General features: G+C 36.3%; 1 protein-coding gene and 2 long non-coding RNA genes across 6 annotated transcripts; 1 reads left to right on the top strand and 2 right to left on the bottom strand.

Annotated features, from left to right (window-relative positions):
- The first annotated feature begins 256 nt into the window (after positions 1-256).
- LOC136066456 (uncharacterized) lies at positions 257-3,153 on the top strand. Of its 4 annotated transcripts, none has more exons than XR_010627967.1 (4): positions 257-332; positions 511-776; positions 1,066-1,829; positions 1,947-3,153. It is a non-coding gene; the product is annotated as an uncharacterized LOC136066456 (long non-coding RNA). The 4 variants fall into 4 exon arrangements; XR_010627962.1 differs by having other exon boundaries at positions 1,066-2,582; positions 2,777-3,153; XR_010627953.1 differs by having other exon boundaries at positions 1,066-3,153.
- A 2,821-nt stretch (positions 3,154-5,974) lies between these two features.
- LOC111991035 (pyruvate dehydrogenase E1 component subunit beta-1, mitochondrial) lies at positions 5,975-13,887 on the bottom strand. Its single transcript, XM_065770784.1, has 13 exons — positions 13,774-13,887; positions 13,658-13,684; positions 13,480-13,542; positions 13,252-13,338; positions 12,462-12,587; positions 12,148-12,281; positions 11,991-12,063; positions 11,812-11,877; positions 11,144-11,182; positions 10,940-11,064; positions 10,735-10,849; positions 6,477-6,582; positions 5,975-6,325 (listed from the first exon to the last, which is right to left on the bottom strand). The coding sequence occupies exons 1-12, from the start codon at positions 13,852-13,854 to the stop codon at positions 6,514-6,516; spliced, it is 1,005 nt and encodes a 334-aa protein (XP_065626856.1). The 5' UTR covers positions 13,855-13,887; the 3' UTR covers positions 5,975-6,325; positions 6,477-6,513.
- A 610-nt stretch (positions 13,888-14,497) lies between these two features.
- On the bottom strand, positions 14,498-15,152 carry LOC136066455 (uncharacterized). The gene is made up of 3 exons (XR_010627952.1): positions 14,916-15,152; positions 14,693-14,762; positions 14,498-14,547 (listed from the first exon to the last, which is right to left on the bottom strand). It is a non-coding gene; the product is annotated as an uncharacterized LOC136066455 (long non-coding RNA).
- Between the last annotated feature and the right edge of the window lie 2,137 nt (positions 15,153-17,289).

Below are 17,289 nucleotides of genomic sequence, written 5' to 3'. Positions count from 1 at the left end.
TACCCATTTAACTTCCTTCATGATATCACTAATCACATAGGTTGGGCACCAGCCACAATGTCATAGTTTGGGTATCAATCATATCTCCTCAATATTTCACTCACCAGTGGCTTTAGCCTTTTTACTAGTGGCTTGGTCTAAGGATTGGACAAATTTCTTTTTAACCTCACAAAGTCCAAGACATAATGTCATTGTCAATAAATTGCTTCACAATAATTTGCATACCTATTTAAAATAAACAATCAAATGAAAAAATAAAAAAATAAAAAACAACACCAATTTGCTAGATCAAAAGTGATTATCTATTGTATTGACTAAGAACTCTCATAATGGTTAGTGATGTAAAGAAACTTCATTGGCAATCTTGAAATTTTTTCCAGGATTTTTCACTTGAAAAAATTAATTGTATGATAAGAAATTGGAGCATCTATTTTTAATTTTGTTTGTGTTTTCATAGATTTGGTTAAATAGTGTTTGTAATTAATCAGCATGCTTGTTTATATGTTGCAGCCAGGATATGTTCAGCAGCTATTGAAAGAAAAAACAAAAGAACAAGAGCAATATCGTGAGTTAGTGTATGAGAGAAAATTTGCTAAATAGAGAAGCAAAGATGACCACCTCTATGCAGACAAGGACAAATTTGTGACAAGTGCTTACAAAAAGAAACTTGAAGAGCAGAGAAAATGGATGGATGAAGAGGGTTTGCGTGAACGCAAGAGGCAAAGGAAGATGTACGTCTAACTTTTGCCTAGTCATGTTTTGATCTTACTAAACTGGTGATTAACTTATCATGGTTCTTGCTTTATGTTACTTTACATGTGTTCTATGGTTCAACTTGAAGATTGCCAGTTTAAAAGTTTAGATTATGCATTATTTCTTGCATGCTCTTGTGTTCTATACTAATTCTTTTTTATCCTGTTTACTGCACATTGGCATTTTCTTTAGGTATTTCTTAACTTTGAATCCTTATTAATCATTTATATTTGCGTTGTTGTTTAAAGGTTACAAAGAAGAGTGACTTGATTGATTTTTTTACTTCAAAATTGGAAAAAATGTTGCTTTCAGTGCAAAAGATGTTGAGGTGAAGAAACTAGTGACGCAGGTAAAGTCAAAGAAGCCAGTGAAACAGGCCAAGTCAAGGGAGCTAGAGAAGCTTAAATTAAAAGGCTCTGATGATACATCAGTTAAAGGTCATTCACCAGATGCATTATATTCAACTTCGGAGGTTTCAGGCATGGAAGACAAATATCCTCAGATGCGAAGCCAGTTATAAACAGTTCACAATCAGCAGAACAGCCAAAGCATGACCATCATAAGAATTGCCCTGGCTACAGCTAGAGAACGCTTTTTGTTACGGAAGAGAGAAAAAGAACAGTAAAAGCTCGATCTTGGAGCATTTAAATACAAATTTTAAGAACTATAAGTTTTTTTTTTTTCCTTATTGCGATCTGGAATACCTGTTAAACGTTCTATCAGGAGACAGGAGCAGATTGTGGATGCCATGTTTGGTGTGTGCACAACCATTTTTTTGTCTTTGCATCTTGGCCTCCCTATCAAGGAGTCTGTAAGTTTTATGAGTGATTTTATGTCTAGTATCAGGCTTAGCAATCAAGAAGTTGAAGAAAGAAAAACATGAAAAACCAAGGTCTTGGTCTCTGTTGTTTTATTCCAGAACTGATTTTATCTAACTTGTCTAGGAAGCACCTTGTAGCCAATGACCTTTGATGCATCTCCAATATTAAAAGAATTATTCGAAAATACTGGGTATTTTTTGCTTTCTGTCTTGTTTTTTTGGCTAAACTTTGAGAATTCCAAGAGGCAGAACTAAGGTATATGAAACTTCATATTGGGATAGAATAGATGAGTTCATTTTTGTCTTCTCCCCTTACCCTTCTCCTTCTTCTTGTCTAATCTATTTTACCTATTTTTTTCAACCATGTGAATAGTTCGAGTAATGTTTTTCTTCTGTCAAGTACTGCTTGGAAGGTAACCTTACAGGAAATAAATTTCGCATGAGTGGATGAGACCTGCAACTATGTTTAGGTTGGATATGTTTTATCTAATGAAGATGCATTTTTACTTTTGCTTTCCTTCTTGTGCCGGGGCTGGATCAATTTTTACTTTTCACCAGAATGATTCTTTGTTTAAGTTCTTTCTACTATGATTTCATTGATTTGGTTTGCTCAAAATAACTGCTACTTCTAATATGACACTAATAATAGCTGCTGACTGGAGATGGACTGCCTTTTCTGGTCTGCTCATCAAGTTTTTTTTTTTTTTTGAGAAACGCTCATCAAGTTGTTCATCTTTTTCATCTTCTTTTTTAACATTTAACTTTCTTTGTTCTCCGTTTTGTGAATGGACCAGGTTGATTGTTACAAAGGGATATACAAGTATTAAAGTCTGGCCAATGTTTTGAGGCTTATGAGTGGTGCTTGACTATTCTTTTGATCCCTTGAACCAAGACCACGATGGGACAAAAGCCTTTGAACTTGCGGGCTTTCATTTCTTGGGCCTTGCTCCTCAGGGCGGCCCAAGAGTACAGTCTTTCTTAGTGCAAGCAGCAGAAGCTCTTGTTGAAGGTGAGTTTCTTTGCATTCATTTTCCATTTTTCCTTCAGCCTATTCACACACAATATAAGAATATATAACCTTAAAATGTAGTGTTCTAGAATCCCTTCTAATGTGCATGAATATATGTTTACATTTTATCACCTACAACATGTCATGGATTCGAGTATGGTATGAATCACTTATGTTTATTCATTCATCCCTAGGAAAGGGATCTTCACACCAATGTTCTTCTTGGTGCGATAGCAACTGTCTTCCACCCAAATAGCATGTCATGGATTCAAGTATGCAAATCTGCGTCAAAAAAAAAGTTAGAGGGGTGAGACTACCTATCAATAACCTCTTTCAAACTCCGCAAAAATGAGAGTTTTGTACATAGGTACAATATTTTTATAGTTTATTCTTAGAATATGGATCTTCACACCAATTTATTTCTTGGCCCATAAACTTCATTCATAGCCCAGAATTTGTTAGGTGCAACTGAAGCTTCATAAAGCTTATGATGTGTTATTCATTTTATTGCCTTGCTTGAACTCTTGTAACAAAAGTTTGACTTCAACAAATTACAAAACATTTTGTATTAGCAACAGAAAACTAATTAAGTAGGCAGGAACTACGTTGGAGGAGGATGATGAAAACAGTGGAATGACTGAGGAGGACGAAGCAGTGTCTGCGTGCTCCATATGTAATGTCAGACGCGGTTTGTAAAGCAATATTAAAGGTGATTTGAGATAAAGCCTGTTGTGGCTGGGCTGTGCGAGTAAATATGATGGTTAGGGAGGTGATCAGGCCATACGATTTAAGGTGATTTTTGTGGTGAATTAGGGCTTTGATTTTGGGAGTTCTGCTCAACATTTATGAAGGAGATCAGAAGGCCATTGGGACGAGTTATGATGGATTGGGTGGGTGTGTGAGATTAATAGCGGGTGTGTGAGAGATTAATGGAGATACAACTTAGGTGCGAGAGGGAGAGGAGAAAAGAGTCAAGTTCGTTGCTGCGACGACGCGTGGGAGAGTCGTTGCAGAGAGACCACACTGCACTGACGCGTGGGAGAGAAGAGACGGTATGATTATACGCGTGGGCCCAAAGCACAGTGAAACACACACTCAAACAAGCTTGAATAGAATTCATCTCATGTGAAACACTTGCTCAAACAGCACTTCAACACAACTCCAACCTTACTAGTTCAGATTCACATACCAAACAAAGATTTCAGCATGGGGCCCACCTGTTTGGGTGTTTAAACACAAAACAATGTTGCTTAAACTAAACTACCTAATAGGCCCATAGTATTCCTAAGTAAAACTCATATATTTTCACCACCTTACCAGGAACTGGAAGGCTAAATATCTCAGCTAAAAAATAATCTCTTCATTTTAGAATCTTATCTTCTTCTTCTTTTTCTTGAATAATGAAAAAAATATTATTAATAAAAAGGAAAAAAAGGGAGAAGAAAAATAATCCCCTAAAGAAGAGAGCAAAACAGAGCTCGGAATGGTGGGATGGAAATCATTCCCTCCTAATTACAACTAAATGCCCACCCAACAATGAAGTGGGCAAGGGAGTTAGTAGATCTCAGAACAAGAGATGCTCTCCATTACATTTAGAAGGGAAAATCCTCATCTTTCAAAACTTGGACCACAATGATTGCAATTTAGCTCCAGCCCACATCTTCTTAGTCGAAACGCGAAACCAACACCACCTCCACATTATGAGCTCTACACACCATAGCCAGTCACATTGAGTAATTTTCTCACAGCCACATCAAAATTAACCTTAAACATTCACGGCCACAACGAAGTCCAAAAATCCAAAGAAATATTTATGTCTAATTGCTTCCCAGGCCAATTTATGGGATAAGTATACCTGTTGGATGTCTTGAGCAAGGGAGGTCAGATCAATCGCTTAAAAACTTTTAAGGGCCATTCCGACAAAGATAGAACTTTTAAGGGCTATTCCGACAAGGCGACAAAGACTGCGCAGAAATATAGCTTGGTCTTTGCTGGTGGTTCTATTGCTTGTAACTTAATCTTTTCCATTTGGTATGGGTTCTTCCGTTCTACTTACTGTACATCGGTTAATCTTATTTTGCGCTTGAAATATAGCATATACAGATTTTAAGCATATTTCATTCTTACTTGTTATAAATTTTTAGACTTCCTAAACCATCGGTATTAAAAAGATCACATCTCTACGAAATGAATCACAAGCAATATGCAGCGCTCAACAATCTTTAAGAGCATTCACACCAGATCGGTCATAGATTAAAAAACAAAAAAATAAATCACGGAACAGTACAAATTATTGCAATTACACATAGAAAATGTTTTTTTTTTTTTGGAGCAAAAAAACACCCACATCAGTGGGTGTAAAAATATGTAAATCCATGTATATATTTCCACGAGCTACAGTACCCGTGTAAATATACACGAGTACTGTAGCTCGTGTATACATTAAAATAATATTACCATTATCAACTACCCAGCGCGCCAGAATAACCACCAACCACCAAACCCAGCGCCACCACCAACCACCGCACAGAAAATTAGACCAAAATCAACAGAAAATAAAACCAAAAATAACAGAAAATAAAACCAAAACTCACCGGTAAACCCAACCCAAAAACAGTGCTGCCGCCGCCCGATCCGCCAGATCTTCCATTGCTGTCGTTGGTTAGGGGTGGGAGGCGAAGGATCGGTGGTGGAGGAAGAGAGGGAGGGGCGAAGGAAAGAGGGATCGGTGGAGGACATCGGCGGCGAGTGGATCGACGGAGAGCTGGATCGCCAGAGGAAGGACATCGGCGGCGAGTGGATCTACGGAGAACTGGATCGCCAAAGGAAGGCCGAATCGGTGGAGGACATCGGCGGCGAGTGGATCGACGGAGAGCTGGATCGGTTTCAGCTAATGGGTTTTGGGATTTGCTTGAGAAAGGCAGAGAGATGAGTGTAGAGAGAGAGAGCACGAAATCAGAAAATGAGTGGAACTGAGAGGGCGCGTACGTAAGAGGGGGTAGGTAGAAATAAATAATAAAAAAATAGAGTATAATTAATATTTTATTAAAATATCTTGTAAAATAAATGAATTGATGTGGGTATTTTGTAAAAGTGAATGTGTAAAATAGAAAAAGTAGGTTTTTAGTGTAAAAATAGATGTGTAAAATAGACATGCTGATGTGAATGCTCTAAGACCAGAAGATCGTTTGGGGGGGGGTGGTGTTGGTGTTAAAGACAGAAAATGTTAACCTTGGCATTTCATATGACATTTGATTCTTTGCCTAACAAAGAAAGGTTCTTTAGGCTCTGAGACGTAGATAAGTGTGTTGCCTACCACAATATGCCCATAAAAATGGTAAGCCTTGAACTTAACATGACTGACTAATAAACATATCATCAAAGAATAAAGATTGCAAAAACTCCAAACTTTATTGTTTTTTTTCTTTAACACCCCACTTTATCATCCATGCATCTAACATCCCTAAGGCTAAGGGGCGTATGCAACATATATATGACCATTCCAGCCAGAGAGTTACCAAATTAAACAAACAATGATCAGAAGACAAACGCTTAAACAGTACAAGAGGCGTTGCAAGAAAGCAATGTATTGGATGGAAATCGAATTTGTTCCAAGTCCACTGCCAAATAAAAATGACAAGTCACAAAATTTCCCGCCTTTGTATCAATGTTCTCCAAGTTATTTCAGCAAAGTAGCTTCTTCCCATGTGATGAGAAATGAAAAAATGTACACTCTATATCTCCTGAAAAATTCATCAAGTATTCATGCTAATCAGAAGCTTTCTAAACTAAACACCAAATCATCCAATGAACTATGAAACTCATCTTTGATGAGAGAACTTCTAAACCTAAAAGCTGTTATTATACACAAGCAGCAACCAATAGAACTATCACCTGGATTCAGAAAAGTTTCTGGATGGGATTGGTTGAATTAAGCAGCCGCAGCCATTGGTACAGATCTGTAGCATGCTCTCTTTGCCGCACGAACAATGTCTTCAACCTGCAAAACCCATAAACCAAGAAAAAAAAAATTAGTGCACAATCATAGTTAGTATTTATACACATAGTTGTCAAAACATGAATTATATCGTAAATCGATTTTTTATTTTTCCATATCATGTAACATATTGAGTATCGTAAGATACACAAATACCTAAAATAATTATAGATATACATATATAAAAGTTGTATTTATTATAAATTCAAAATATATTCAACCAATTTAGTCACTACTTATGTAATAATATTTGTCGGATAGTGAGCTGTGTCATTCCACCTCAAAACCTTGTAAGGAGTCAAATTGTGGTCCCCCAACAATCCCTCCCTCACAATGACATTCTTATGACTTGAACTCATGACCTTGACTCTAATACCATTTGTCCAACCATAAGCTATGCCATTCCATCTCAGAACCAATTGGTGATGAGGAAGACATACTCAAATCTTTTATGTCATTCAACATCACGCCACACAGGCTTATTTTTAAAGTGGTTGTAGGGATTCAAATTGTGGTCCCCCCAACAATATTTAACAAAGTTAACTAAATAAATCAAATTAATATATGTTTATAACATACACAATCAAATTGACTAAACTCATAAGTGGGAATACATGATAATTTCTTTTCAACATATTGCCTAATCAACTTCGTCTAAGTCTATGTTATCATCATGTTCATCATCTTGCAAAATTATTTCCTCATTGACATTTTCTTCATCATCATCAACACTTACTATCTCTTTTCTTATTTTATTCTAATAATTTTTTCTTTATATTTCTTCTTGGCATTCTAGCTTCTTAGACTTATATCAATAATAACAAAATAAAAATAATTTTATTTTCATTAATACATTTCATAGCATATGATGCAGGAAACCAAGATTTTATGTTTTAATTTGCAATTAATGTTGTTTTTGAATTTGGTTATTAATGTTGAGGGTTTTTAGGGATTTAAATTAGATGTTTTCCATATTGGTGTAATCTCCTAAACCCTATTTAACTAGTACTCCTATAATGGTGAAAGACAAATGAATTTGAATAAGATTAATTATTATGAGTTGAGAAATGTGTCCTCTCCTCCCTTGTTTTCTCTGTTTGGTGGTGATGCCAAATGCCCATAGGTGATGATGCCTAAGGTTTGCAGGTAGATTCTAGGTGGTGAAGCCTAGGGTTTGTTCTGATGTTACTTTTGTTACTCTTTTATCTCCTATTTCCTATCTGTGCTGCATCAACTTGGTATCAGAGCGTAAACTCGATCCAATTTCTACACAGCCAAGAGAACCTTGTCTCGCCAGCACCCATCAAAAAAACCCACCAGAAAATTTCAAACCACAAACCATCAATCAAAGCCAAAACTTCTGACACCCCTAATCACCAGATCCACCACAACTGACTCAAAAGAAACCACCCTTCAGAACCAAGCCCAACCCACATACTCTGACCACTGCCAAAACTGACCACCATCGAAATACCCATCAAGTCAGTGGCTGAGATGTACTACAGCCTGACATTACTCCCCAGCCGCGCCTCCGAGGACAATTCGAACCCAGCATGGTCTTGCACCACCGCTAGCCATCGTGCCTCCTGCATCGATTAAAGACCTTCCCCACAGTGACCCACAGTCCGATGAGCTCTGTTTCTCATCGTGCAAATGTTTTGATCCCCTTCTGTGTCAGTTTTAGATTTTGAGTTTCAGTTATGTACTTCTGCTATTTGTATTTTCACTTCATTTAAAAAAAGAAAGAAAAAAAACCATGAGCAGTGTTGTGCCAGCCCATCCAAGTACTTGGGCTCTTATGTTATTTGCCCCACAGCCCACAGATGTGAAACTCCTGTTTTCACTTAGCAGCCCATGCACCAGCAGCAAGGTTGGCAGCCTACTTGTGCGCTTCAGCCAGCTTGCAGCCCAGGTCAGCAAATCCAAGTTTTCTTACAATTTTGGTTGAATATTATACTAGAGCACAATGGTGATTTTAGAGGCACCTAGTTTTGATGGTTGACAAGACCCATGGTTCTTCACTGAGTGGTTATATGAGATAGATGAGTTTTTTGAACAAATAGGTTTGTCATATGTGAGAAGGGCTAGGTTTGCCAAAATGAAATTGATAAGTAGAGCTAGGGACCATTGGCAAGATGTTGAAGACCTTCGCATTAGAAAGGGTAAGCCTCCCATAGCTGATTGGGAAGAAATGAAGGAAAACTCATTGAGAGATATATTCCCCCATCCTATGAGCCAAGGAGAGAGAGAAATACGTTCCTCCATCCTATGAGAAAAAGAAAGAGAAATATGTACCCCCACCTTATCAAAAAAAAAGACAAATACGGGATAATCATGTATCTCAATTTGAAGATGAGATGAATGTTCAAACAATTTCTAGTCCTAAGCCTAATGTGACTTTTTGTTCAAAATCTGGTCCTAAGCCCAAGGTGAATTTTTGTTCAAAATCCGGTCCTAAGCCCAAGGTGAACTTTGGTTCAAATTCTAGTCCTAAGTTCACTCCAATGCTATCTTCCATTGAAGTAGAACACAAATTCACAGAAGTAGAACACAAACTTGAGAATCTCATGAAACTAGTTCAATATTACTATGCAATGCTCAAGAAACCTGAAGTTGGGTTTGATACTTTACATGCTCACCACAAGCCCTTAGTGTCAACGGAGGTTGCCTCACCTATACGACAAGAAGAACCTACTAAGGAGCCTAAACAACAAGGTGAAATATCTGAACCATGTGTAGCAGATTTAATTCAACCTATTGAAGTGTCAGATACATTGCCCTTTGTTGAAAAGGATGATTCCATTATCCTTGATGAAGAGAAGGTTCCACAAGGAAATGTAACATTAGAGGGTGCACATGATGTGGAAGTTGATGAATTTTCTTTTGATCAACCTTTCATGGTGCATGACGACAAACAGTTTGCTAAAGTAGAGAAAGTGGATACCTTGTTGCTTCCTATGGTTAAAGATAATATTTTGATTCCACACATTGATTCTGTCATCCCAGGAAAGTTTACTGATGTGATGGAATGTGAAGCTTCATTATTCTTGTGCTTCCAAAAGTGATTATTATATTGAGGCAAGTACCACATACTGGAGTTCTAATCCTACTTCACTTTAAAACTCGAGGTCGAGTTTTCTCCGACCAGAGGAGTATGTTGCAGGAAACCAAGATTTTATGTTTTAATTTGCAATTAATATTGTTTTTGAATTTGAATTTTGAATTTGGTTATTAATGTTGAGGGTTTTTATGGATTTAAATTAGATGTTTTCCATATTGGTGTAATCTCTTAAACCCTATTCAACTAGTACTCCTGTAGTGGGGAAAGACAGATGAATTTGAATAAGATTAATTATTATGAGTTGAGAAATGTCTCCTCTCCTCCCTTGTTTTCTTTATTTGGCGGTGATGCCAAACACCCTTAGGTGGTGATGCCTAAGGTTTGTAGGCAAATTCTAGGTGGTGAACCCTAGGGTTTGTTTTGTTGTTACTTTTGTTCCTCTTTTATCTCCTATTTCCTATTTGTGCTGTATCAGCATAGAAAATAAATTTGCATATATGAAAGTGAAGTTTCAAGTATATGGTACAAATTTTGTAGGAGAAATAGGAGGGGAAAAAAACTCATGGACATGTTATTTTATTGGACTCAATAAGTATCCCAATAATTTTGTGTTGAAAAAAAGTATAACAAGTTGTTTTAATCAAATAAAACAACAAATTTTAAACAAAAAAAAAAAAAAAATCATTTTAAACCCACATGTCTATGTATCGTACGATGCATATGATTCAATGATATGATATAATATGATCCATACGATACGCACCTATGTATCAGACAATTCATGAGCACTTACAATACGCCTTGACAATACAAAACTTTTTTGTACACAACATGATACATATCGTGTATTATACGATACTGACAACTATGCTTATGCCCACAAACCAATAAAACTGTGAACATTTAAACTTAAAACACTATCAAAGGCATAAAATCTCATATCTCACAAATCCAGCATCCTCAGCTATTGCATCTATCAGTCTTACTAAAAATTGTGTTATTAGTAGTATGGACCTTAAGCCCATAACCACCCATCGTATTGCACTAATGACTCATAATAAATATCAAGCTTAAAGAATCAGAATATAACTGACCTGTGGGACAGCCAATCTCTCAAGATTAGCTGCATAAGGCATAGGAACATCAGCCCCAGTAATTCTCTCAACTGGAGCATCAAGATAACCGAAGCTTTCCTCAACTACAGATGTGCTGTTTAAAGGAAGAAGCACAATGTAAGATTGATGGTTTCCAGAAAAAACCGATCACCCAGAGTAGATATATCAGTGGAAAGAGATAAACCAGATTTCAGCTCCAACACCATGCTGGGGAAATCCTTCTTCGACTGTTATGAGTCTGTTGGTTTTCCTGACAGAAGCATTGATTGTGGATCTATCTAATGGCCGGATTGAGCGCAAGTTTATAACCTAAAGTGATAGGAATAGTTATAAATATGTCCATGACTAAAATAGAACTAGTTGTAAGAATATTGTGGTCATTCTTTACCTCAGCACTGATTCCTTCCTTTGCAAGAATCTCAGCTGCCTGAACATAAATCAATACAATTATTTGCAGTTGGAGGCACAAATCACAAAGAGAGTGAGAGAGAGAGATGAAATCTAACTACAGCCTATAGATTATTTTGATACAACTTAGAGGAAATTATAAGAAAAATTACATCCCCTACGTATAGTGCACAAATCGAACAAAAGAAAGTTCCCGCACACAGTTGAGTACTTGCAAATTTGAACAGTTGAGAAAGTTCCCGCAAAATCAACAACTCAGGGAGAGCAGTCCTCAAAAGAGAAGTAGGACATCATAGTACAAAAACTAACACCTTGCAACCAGAATCAACTCCAACTATTCAAGGGATATGCAGAACAATTGCATATCTTGGACAGGAATAGGGACTCTTGACAAAGCAATAATCAATCCAAAGGATGCTAGAACCCAGAACACCCAAGAATTGTTTCTACTATGCATTTGCAACAGTAGAAACCATTACACCAAATGCAAAATTTCACAACTAACTTCACTTTTTTGGGTGTACATTACACATTTCTCTCTCATTTTCTCATCTTACTACTCATCGTACAACTTCCAGGTCAATTTATTTCTCACAAGAGAAAAAATTACATTAAATAATATCAGCTGGGTTGGTATAGCAGACAAACCTTGAGAGCATAGCCCACCATTTTTGAAAAAGCTGTAATAGTCACATCCTTTCCTTCTCTCTCAATCTGTGGAAAACAGAAAATTACAAGGTGAGCAACAATTATAGTATCAAGGGAACATAGTAGAATAATAGGGAAAAAAAAGAACAATATTCTTGTAGGTAATGTTTGAAAGTCACCTTAGCTTTCCCTATTGGTAAGCAAAAACTGGAATCAAGAACTTCAGCTGAAACAGGGAATGACTCACCATATCTGAAGCACAAAGTTCCCATCAATATGAACAATGTTTGACAGGACTTGGGCAATCCAAATAAATCATAATCACAATCTACTTACAACAACTCATTTTCAAGAAAAACAACAGGATCAGGATCTCTTATGGCAGCTTTTAGCAGTCCACGAGCATCTTCAGATGAGTATGGGGTTAACACTTTCAACCCAGGGCAGGAGGCATACCACGATGCATAACACTGCATATAAAAATATATAGAGCATTGCCATATGATTGTTTTTCTAATACTGTGAAATGAAAACTGAAGATGCTGTGTCATACGGGACAGAACCAGGACCAAATTGGAAGGGCATCACACAGAAGAAGAGCAGGTAACAAAAAAGAACTAGGTACAAAAATAAAGCCTGAGGAACCATACATGAGAGTGCTGGGCACCAACACCAGCAGCAGCACCATTAGGCCCTCTGAAAACTATAGGAACAGATATCTGGCCAGCAGACATATAGTTTGATTTTGCAGCAGAATTAATGATGTGATCAATTGCCTGCCAACCAAAGCAAGAACTGATACTCAGTAAAGGAAAAAAAGAAAAAGAAAAAGAATTATAATATTTAGAAGAGACAAACAGGCACAACACTGTAGAAATAATACAAGAAAATCAAAGAATGAACTCTTCAAGTTACCTATAAACTAGAGAATGCACCATAAATAAATGAACCAAAAATTGTGTATAAATTTATCAGCAATTTTGAATTACCACAGGAGGCAATCCACAATATCCTTCAATTCAACTAACAAATGACTTCTGTGTGTGTGTGTGTGTATGTGTGTGTGAGAGAGAGAGAGAGAGAGAGAGAGAGAGAGAGAGAGAGAGGGAGAGAGAGAGAAACAAAGAGCTCAGAAACTACATTATCCTGATATTTTCTTTGGAACAAAAAAGGCCTAAATGGCTTAAATACGTTGAACTCTACTAGATACTTGAATAGATTAAGATACTATTATAAGGTTTTGGAGGGTAGTTGAAGGATTAAATCAATTGAAACAGCACCATACAACACAAAATCCATATTTAAAACAAACACCTAATAAGCATTTGTATCCCATCCAAACTAGACCATTCAGATCAAGATATCAACTATAATTCTGACATCAGAATATCACTTAGCATAAGGTTTCAGAAAAATGTATACAAATAGGAAACCTCTAACCTGCATAGAAAAGTTAAATGTCATGAACTCAACAACAGGCCGCAGACCATGGTAAGCAGCACCAACTCCAATCCCGGTAAACCCAGCCTGCAAAACGTTTAACACAAAAAATGCAATGAGCCAACTGTTACCAAAGAATATAAACAAGAATTCTAATATACTTGACCAACCACAGAAGAAACCAAAGAATCAAAGAATGGTATGAGCAGCTCAAGTAATAGATATAACCTCAGTGATTGGTGTATCAAGAACCCTCTCAGGACCATACTTGTCCAAAAGCCCTTTGGATATCTACACAAAACAAAGATTAAGACCCGATTTATAGACACGTGTATAAAATCAAATTCTGGCCTTGAAAGGTAATAGAAATCTGCGAAATTCATCTCTTCGATTGATAAAGTCTAACCTTGTATGCACCTTGATATTCACCAACCTGCACTCCCAAAAAATAAGGGGGAACATAAGTACAGAAAGAATATCAAGTTTAGGAAATACTAGTAAATTCTTTCCATTTATCCTCACCTCTTCACCCATCAAAAACACTTTCGGATCAGCAGACATTTCCTCATCAAGCGCAGAATTTAGAGCATCTCTCACTGTCATCTGTACACAATTATCATTTCAAAAGTAAAATTCAGTAAGTTTGTAAAGACTAATCCTTTATCCAAGCAAAAGAGACAGCTTTTCAAATTACTATGACAACAATCAAGCCTCAGTCCCAGAATTTTGGAAGCTATTCATATTACTACAGCACCAAAAATGAAAGGTTTTCAGGTTCCTAAAGGTCAGTTCCTGGTGCAATGCCAAGTTCCTTCCACCCGAAGCAGCATGTCACGAATTCAAGTCCAAGAATCAGATTCTCCACAAAAAAAAAAAAAAAAAAAAAAAAAAAAAAAAGAAGGTGTAAGACTTCCTACCAATCAACTATCCCAAGCCCGCAAAAGTGGGAGCTTTATGTTCTGGCTACAACCCTTTTTTTCCTTACAAATTCTTACCTTTTTTTTTTTTTTTCACAAGGTCCCCCATCAAAGAATTTCAGTCATATCCCAGCCTCCCGGGAAAATAATTGAGACATGCTTAAACATCATACATATATATAATATAATATAAGCTCAGCACTGGTATAAAATAAAAAATAAAAAATAAAAAACAAAAAACCAAAGCACAAACAAACAAGGAGTACTAAAAGTAGTCTAATAAAGCCAACTGAAAAGCATAGAATTGATACAAAATCCACCATTACCTCTTTCCTGCTGATGAGTAGCTTCTCAATGCCGACACGGCAGAACGTGTCCTCTGTACAAACCAGCATTACAATTAAGCAAATCCAAGCTAATTAACAAACAAATCAACTATATATAAAAAAAGATTTCATTTTCATTTTCATTTTTTATTTTCACAACAAAAACAAATAAACAGCTAATGATTCGAGAAGTCGTACCAGAAGAGAAGCGCCTCCGGCGCCTACTTTTTGCCTTATAATCCCAACATCTTTGTCTCTAAATATTGCTCTAAAATCAACCAAATCGAAAATCACAAATCAGATCCTACCAAATCACAGTGCTAGTAGACATTTAACAAAATTATAAAAAAAAAAATGAATGAATGAAGGAAGGAAAGTTTTTTTTTTTTTAATGAATGAATGAAGGAAAGAAATGAAAAACCTTAAAATATCAGAGGAAATTTATGGAGAGTGAGATTTTGGGTTTGAGGAAAAAAAAGAAAAAGTAAGGACCTTGGAATAAGAATGGTATGGGATCCGATCTTATTAAGACTTTCGATGTAGAAAATGAAAATGAAGGCAGCCAGCCAGCCAGACAGGGCTTTTTCACTATAGTCTAATGGTAGTATCTGTTTTTTTTTTTTTTTTTAGACCATGTATTTTTTATTTTGATTTTTCTGTTGATTTTTTTTGTGGGAATATATATATATATATATATATTATAATATAGTGCGGCAAAAGAGGAGAGAGAGTAGTACAATACAATTTTTTGTTTTTGTTCTGATGTGACAGCGACAGGCTTGGTAGGATGTGGTTAGGTTTTGTTATATTTTGGTGTGCCGAACAAGTGGCCTGGTGAAAGGAAATGGGCAGACTAGTAGTGTGAGAGGCAACTATGTATTAAGTTAGAGAAGGTTTAAAAGAATAATGGAAAGTAGCATCTCGAGATTTAGAAACTTGAGATTTATATTAAAACTCGAGTTTCAAAAACTCGCTTTGTGAGTTGGACTAAAAATGCCATAGAGATCTCGAGTTTTAGAAACTCGAGTTCCTAAAGTGGCGTTTTTAAATCCTATAGTGACGTTTTAAAACCCTATAGCGGCGTTTTTCTGCCAAAAAAAATTATAAGTGATCACTTCATACCAGGTTCAGGGAGCCTTATAGTGACGTTTTTAAGCTCTATAGTGACGTTTTAAAACCCTATAGCGGCGTTTTGGAACTCGAGTTTTTAAAACTTGAGTTCCACGTGGATTTTTTTTCCACGTCAGACTGATCCGCTTACAAATCGAGACTTAAAAACTCGAGTTTTATCATAGAACTCGAGTTTTAGACACTCGAGATGCTACTTTTCAACATTGTTTTAAAACGTGACAACTAACTAAATTTTTTGATATTTATTGTTATTTGGAAAGGGTGTTCGGCCGAGTGAGGTTTGATTGCAAAAGCGAAACCAAGGGATAGGATCATTTGGTGTGGGTTGCAGGAGGGTCCTCACTCCTCACTGCTTTGCCTAAGAGTGCAAGAGAGAAAGAAGTAATGAACATGCAACAATTTTTTTTTCTTTTTTTTTTGAGAAAGAAGCAATTTTTTATTTTTGATATGTGTGTGTGTATATATATATATATGTGTTTGGTTTTAAATATGTTTGGAAATATTTTTCTTCAACTAACTGTATGTCGATTGAAGAAATTATTTATTTGTAATTTTAATTATATAACTTTTTTAATGAAACATATGACTTATTTAAACTAGCATCATCACATGCGCTTCATGCGTGCAATAAGGTTTAACTTAAACACTTAAACACTTCATGCGTGCAATAAGGTTCTGTTTAAACACTTATAAAAGATGCCATAGAGTGCTAACTTCCCCAAAGCACCCAGTTCGAGGACTTTAGGTATGACTAAGGTTCTGTTTAAACACTTATAAAATATGTCATAGTGTGTTAATTTCCCCCAAAAATCTAATCTGAGGACTTTAGGCATGACTAAGGTTCTGTTTAAACACTTTTAAAAAATGCCATAGAGTGTTAACTTCCCTAAAGCACTCAGTCCGAGGATTTCAGGCATGACTAAGGTTCTATTTAAACACTTATAAAAGATGTCATAGCGTGCTAATTTCCCCAAAGCATCTAGTTCGAGGACTTCAGGCATGACTAAGGTTCTACTTAAACACTTTTAAAAGATGTCATAATGTGTTAATTTTCCAAAAGCATCTAGTTCGGGGACTTTAGGCATGACTAAGGTTCTGTTTAAACACTTATAAAAGATGCTACAGAGTGTTAACTTCCCTAAAGCACCCGGTCCGAGGAATTCAGGCATGACTAAGGTTCTGTTTAAACACTTATAAAAGATGTCATAGTGTGTTAATTTCTCCAAAGCATCTGGTCCGAGGACTTTAGGCATGACTAAGGTTCTGTTTAAACACTTTTAAAAGATGTCATAGTGTGTTAATTTCCCCAAAGCATCTGGTCCGAGGACTTCAAGCATGACTAAGGTTCTGTATAAACACTTATAAAAAATACCATAGAGTGTTAACTTTCCCAAAGCACCCGGTCTGAGGACTTTAAGCATGACTAATGTTCTATTTAAACACTTATAAAAAATATCATAGTAGGAAGCGCGATGTATTTATATAACAAATATGACAAAGGAAACTTTCATTAATAATAATACATTTTTAGGTTGTTTACATTCCAAGGACAGGATATTACATGCTCATCTAGGTCTTTAAGGAAATATGCTTCTATACCAATCACTGAGGTGATGCGATAAGGCCCATTACCGATTAGGTTCTAGCTTCCTCGATGGGTTCTT

Source organism: Quercus suber, unplaced genomic scaffold (genome assembly GCF_002906115.3).
Source record: "Quercus suber isolate HL8 unplaced genomic scaffold, Cork oak 2.0 scaffold_4, whole genome shotgun sequence".
Lineage (NCBI taxonomy): Eukaryota > Viridiplantae > Streptophyta > Magnoliopsida > Fagales > Fagaceae > Quercus > Quercus suber.
The sequence above is the reverse complement of the archived record's forward strand: the minus strand, read 5'-3'. Positions and strand labels throughout refer to the sequence as shown.

What these genes read in the sequence shown, in the direction of transcription:
- LOC111991035 (XM_065770784.1), bottom strand. Translation starts at nt 13,854, where the DNA reads ATGACAGTGAGAGATGCTCTAAATTCTGCGCTTGATGAGGAAATGTCT. An exon ending in TTGATACACCAATCACTGAG is followed by an intron (nt 13,339 to 13,479) that starts GTTATATCTATT and finishes AACGTTTTGCAG; the next exon opens with GCTGGGTTTACCGGGATTGG. An exon ending in TGGTGGGCTATGCTCTCAAG is followed by an intron (nt 11,183 to 11,811) that starts GTTTGTCTGCTA and finishes ATTTATGTTCAG; the next exon opens with GCAGCTGAGATTCTTGCAAA.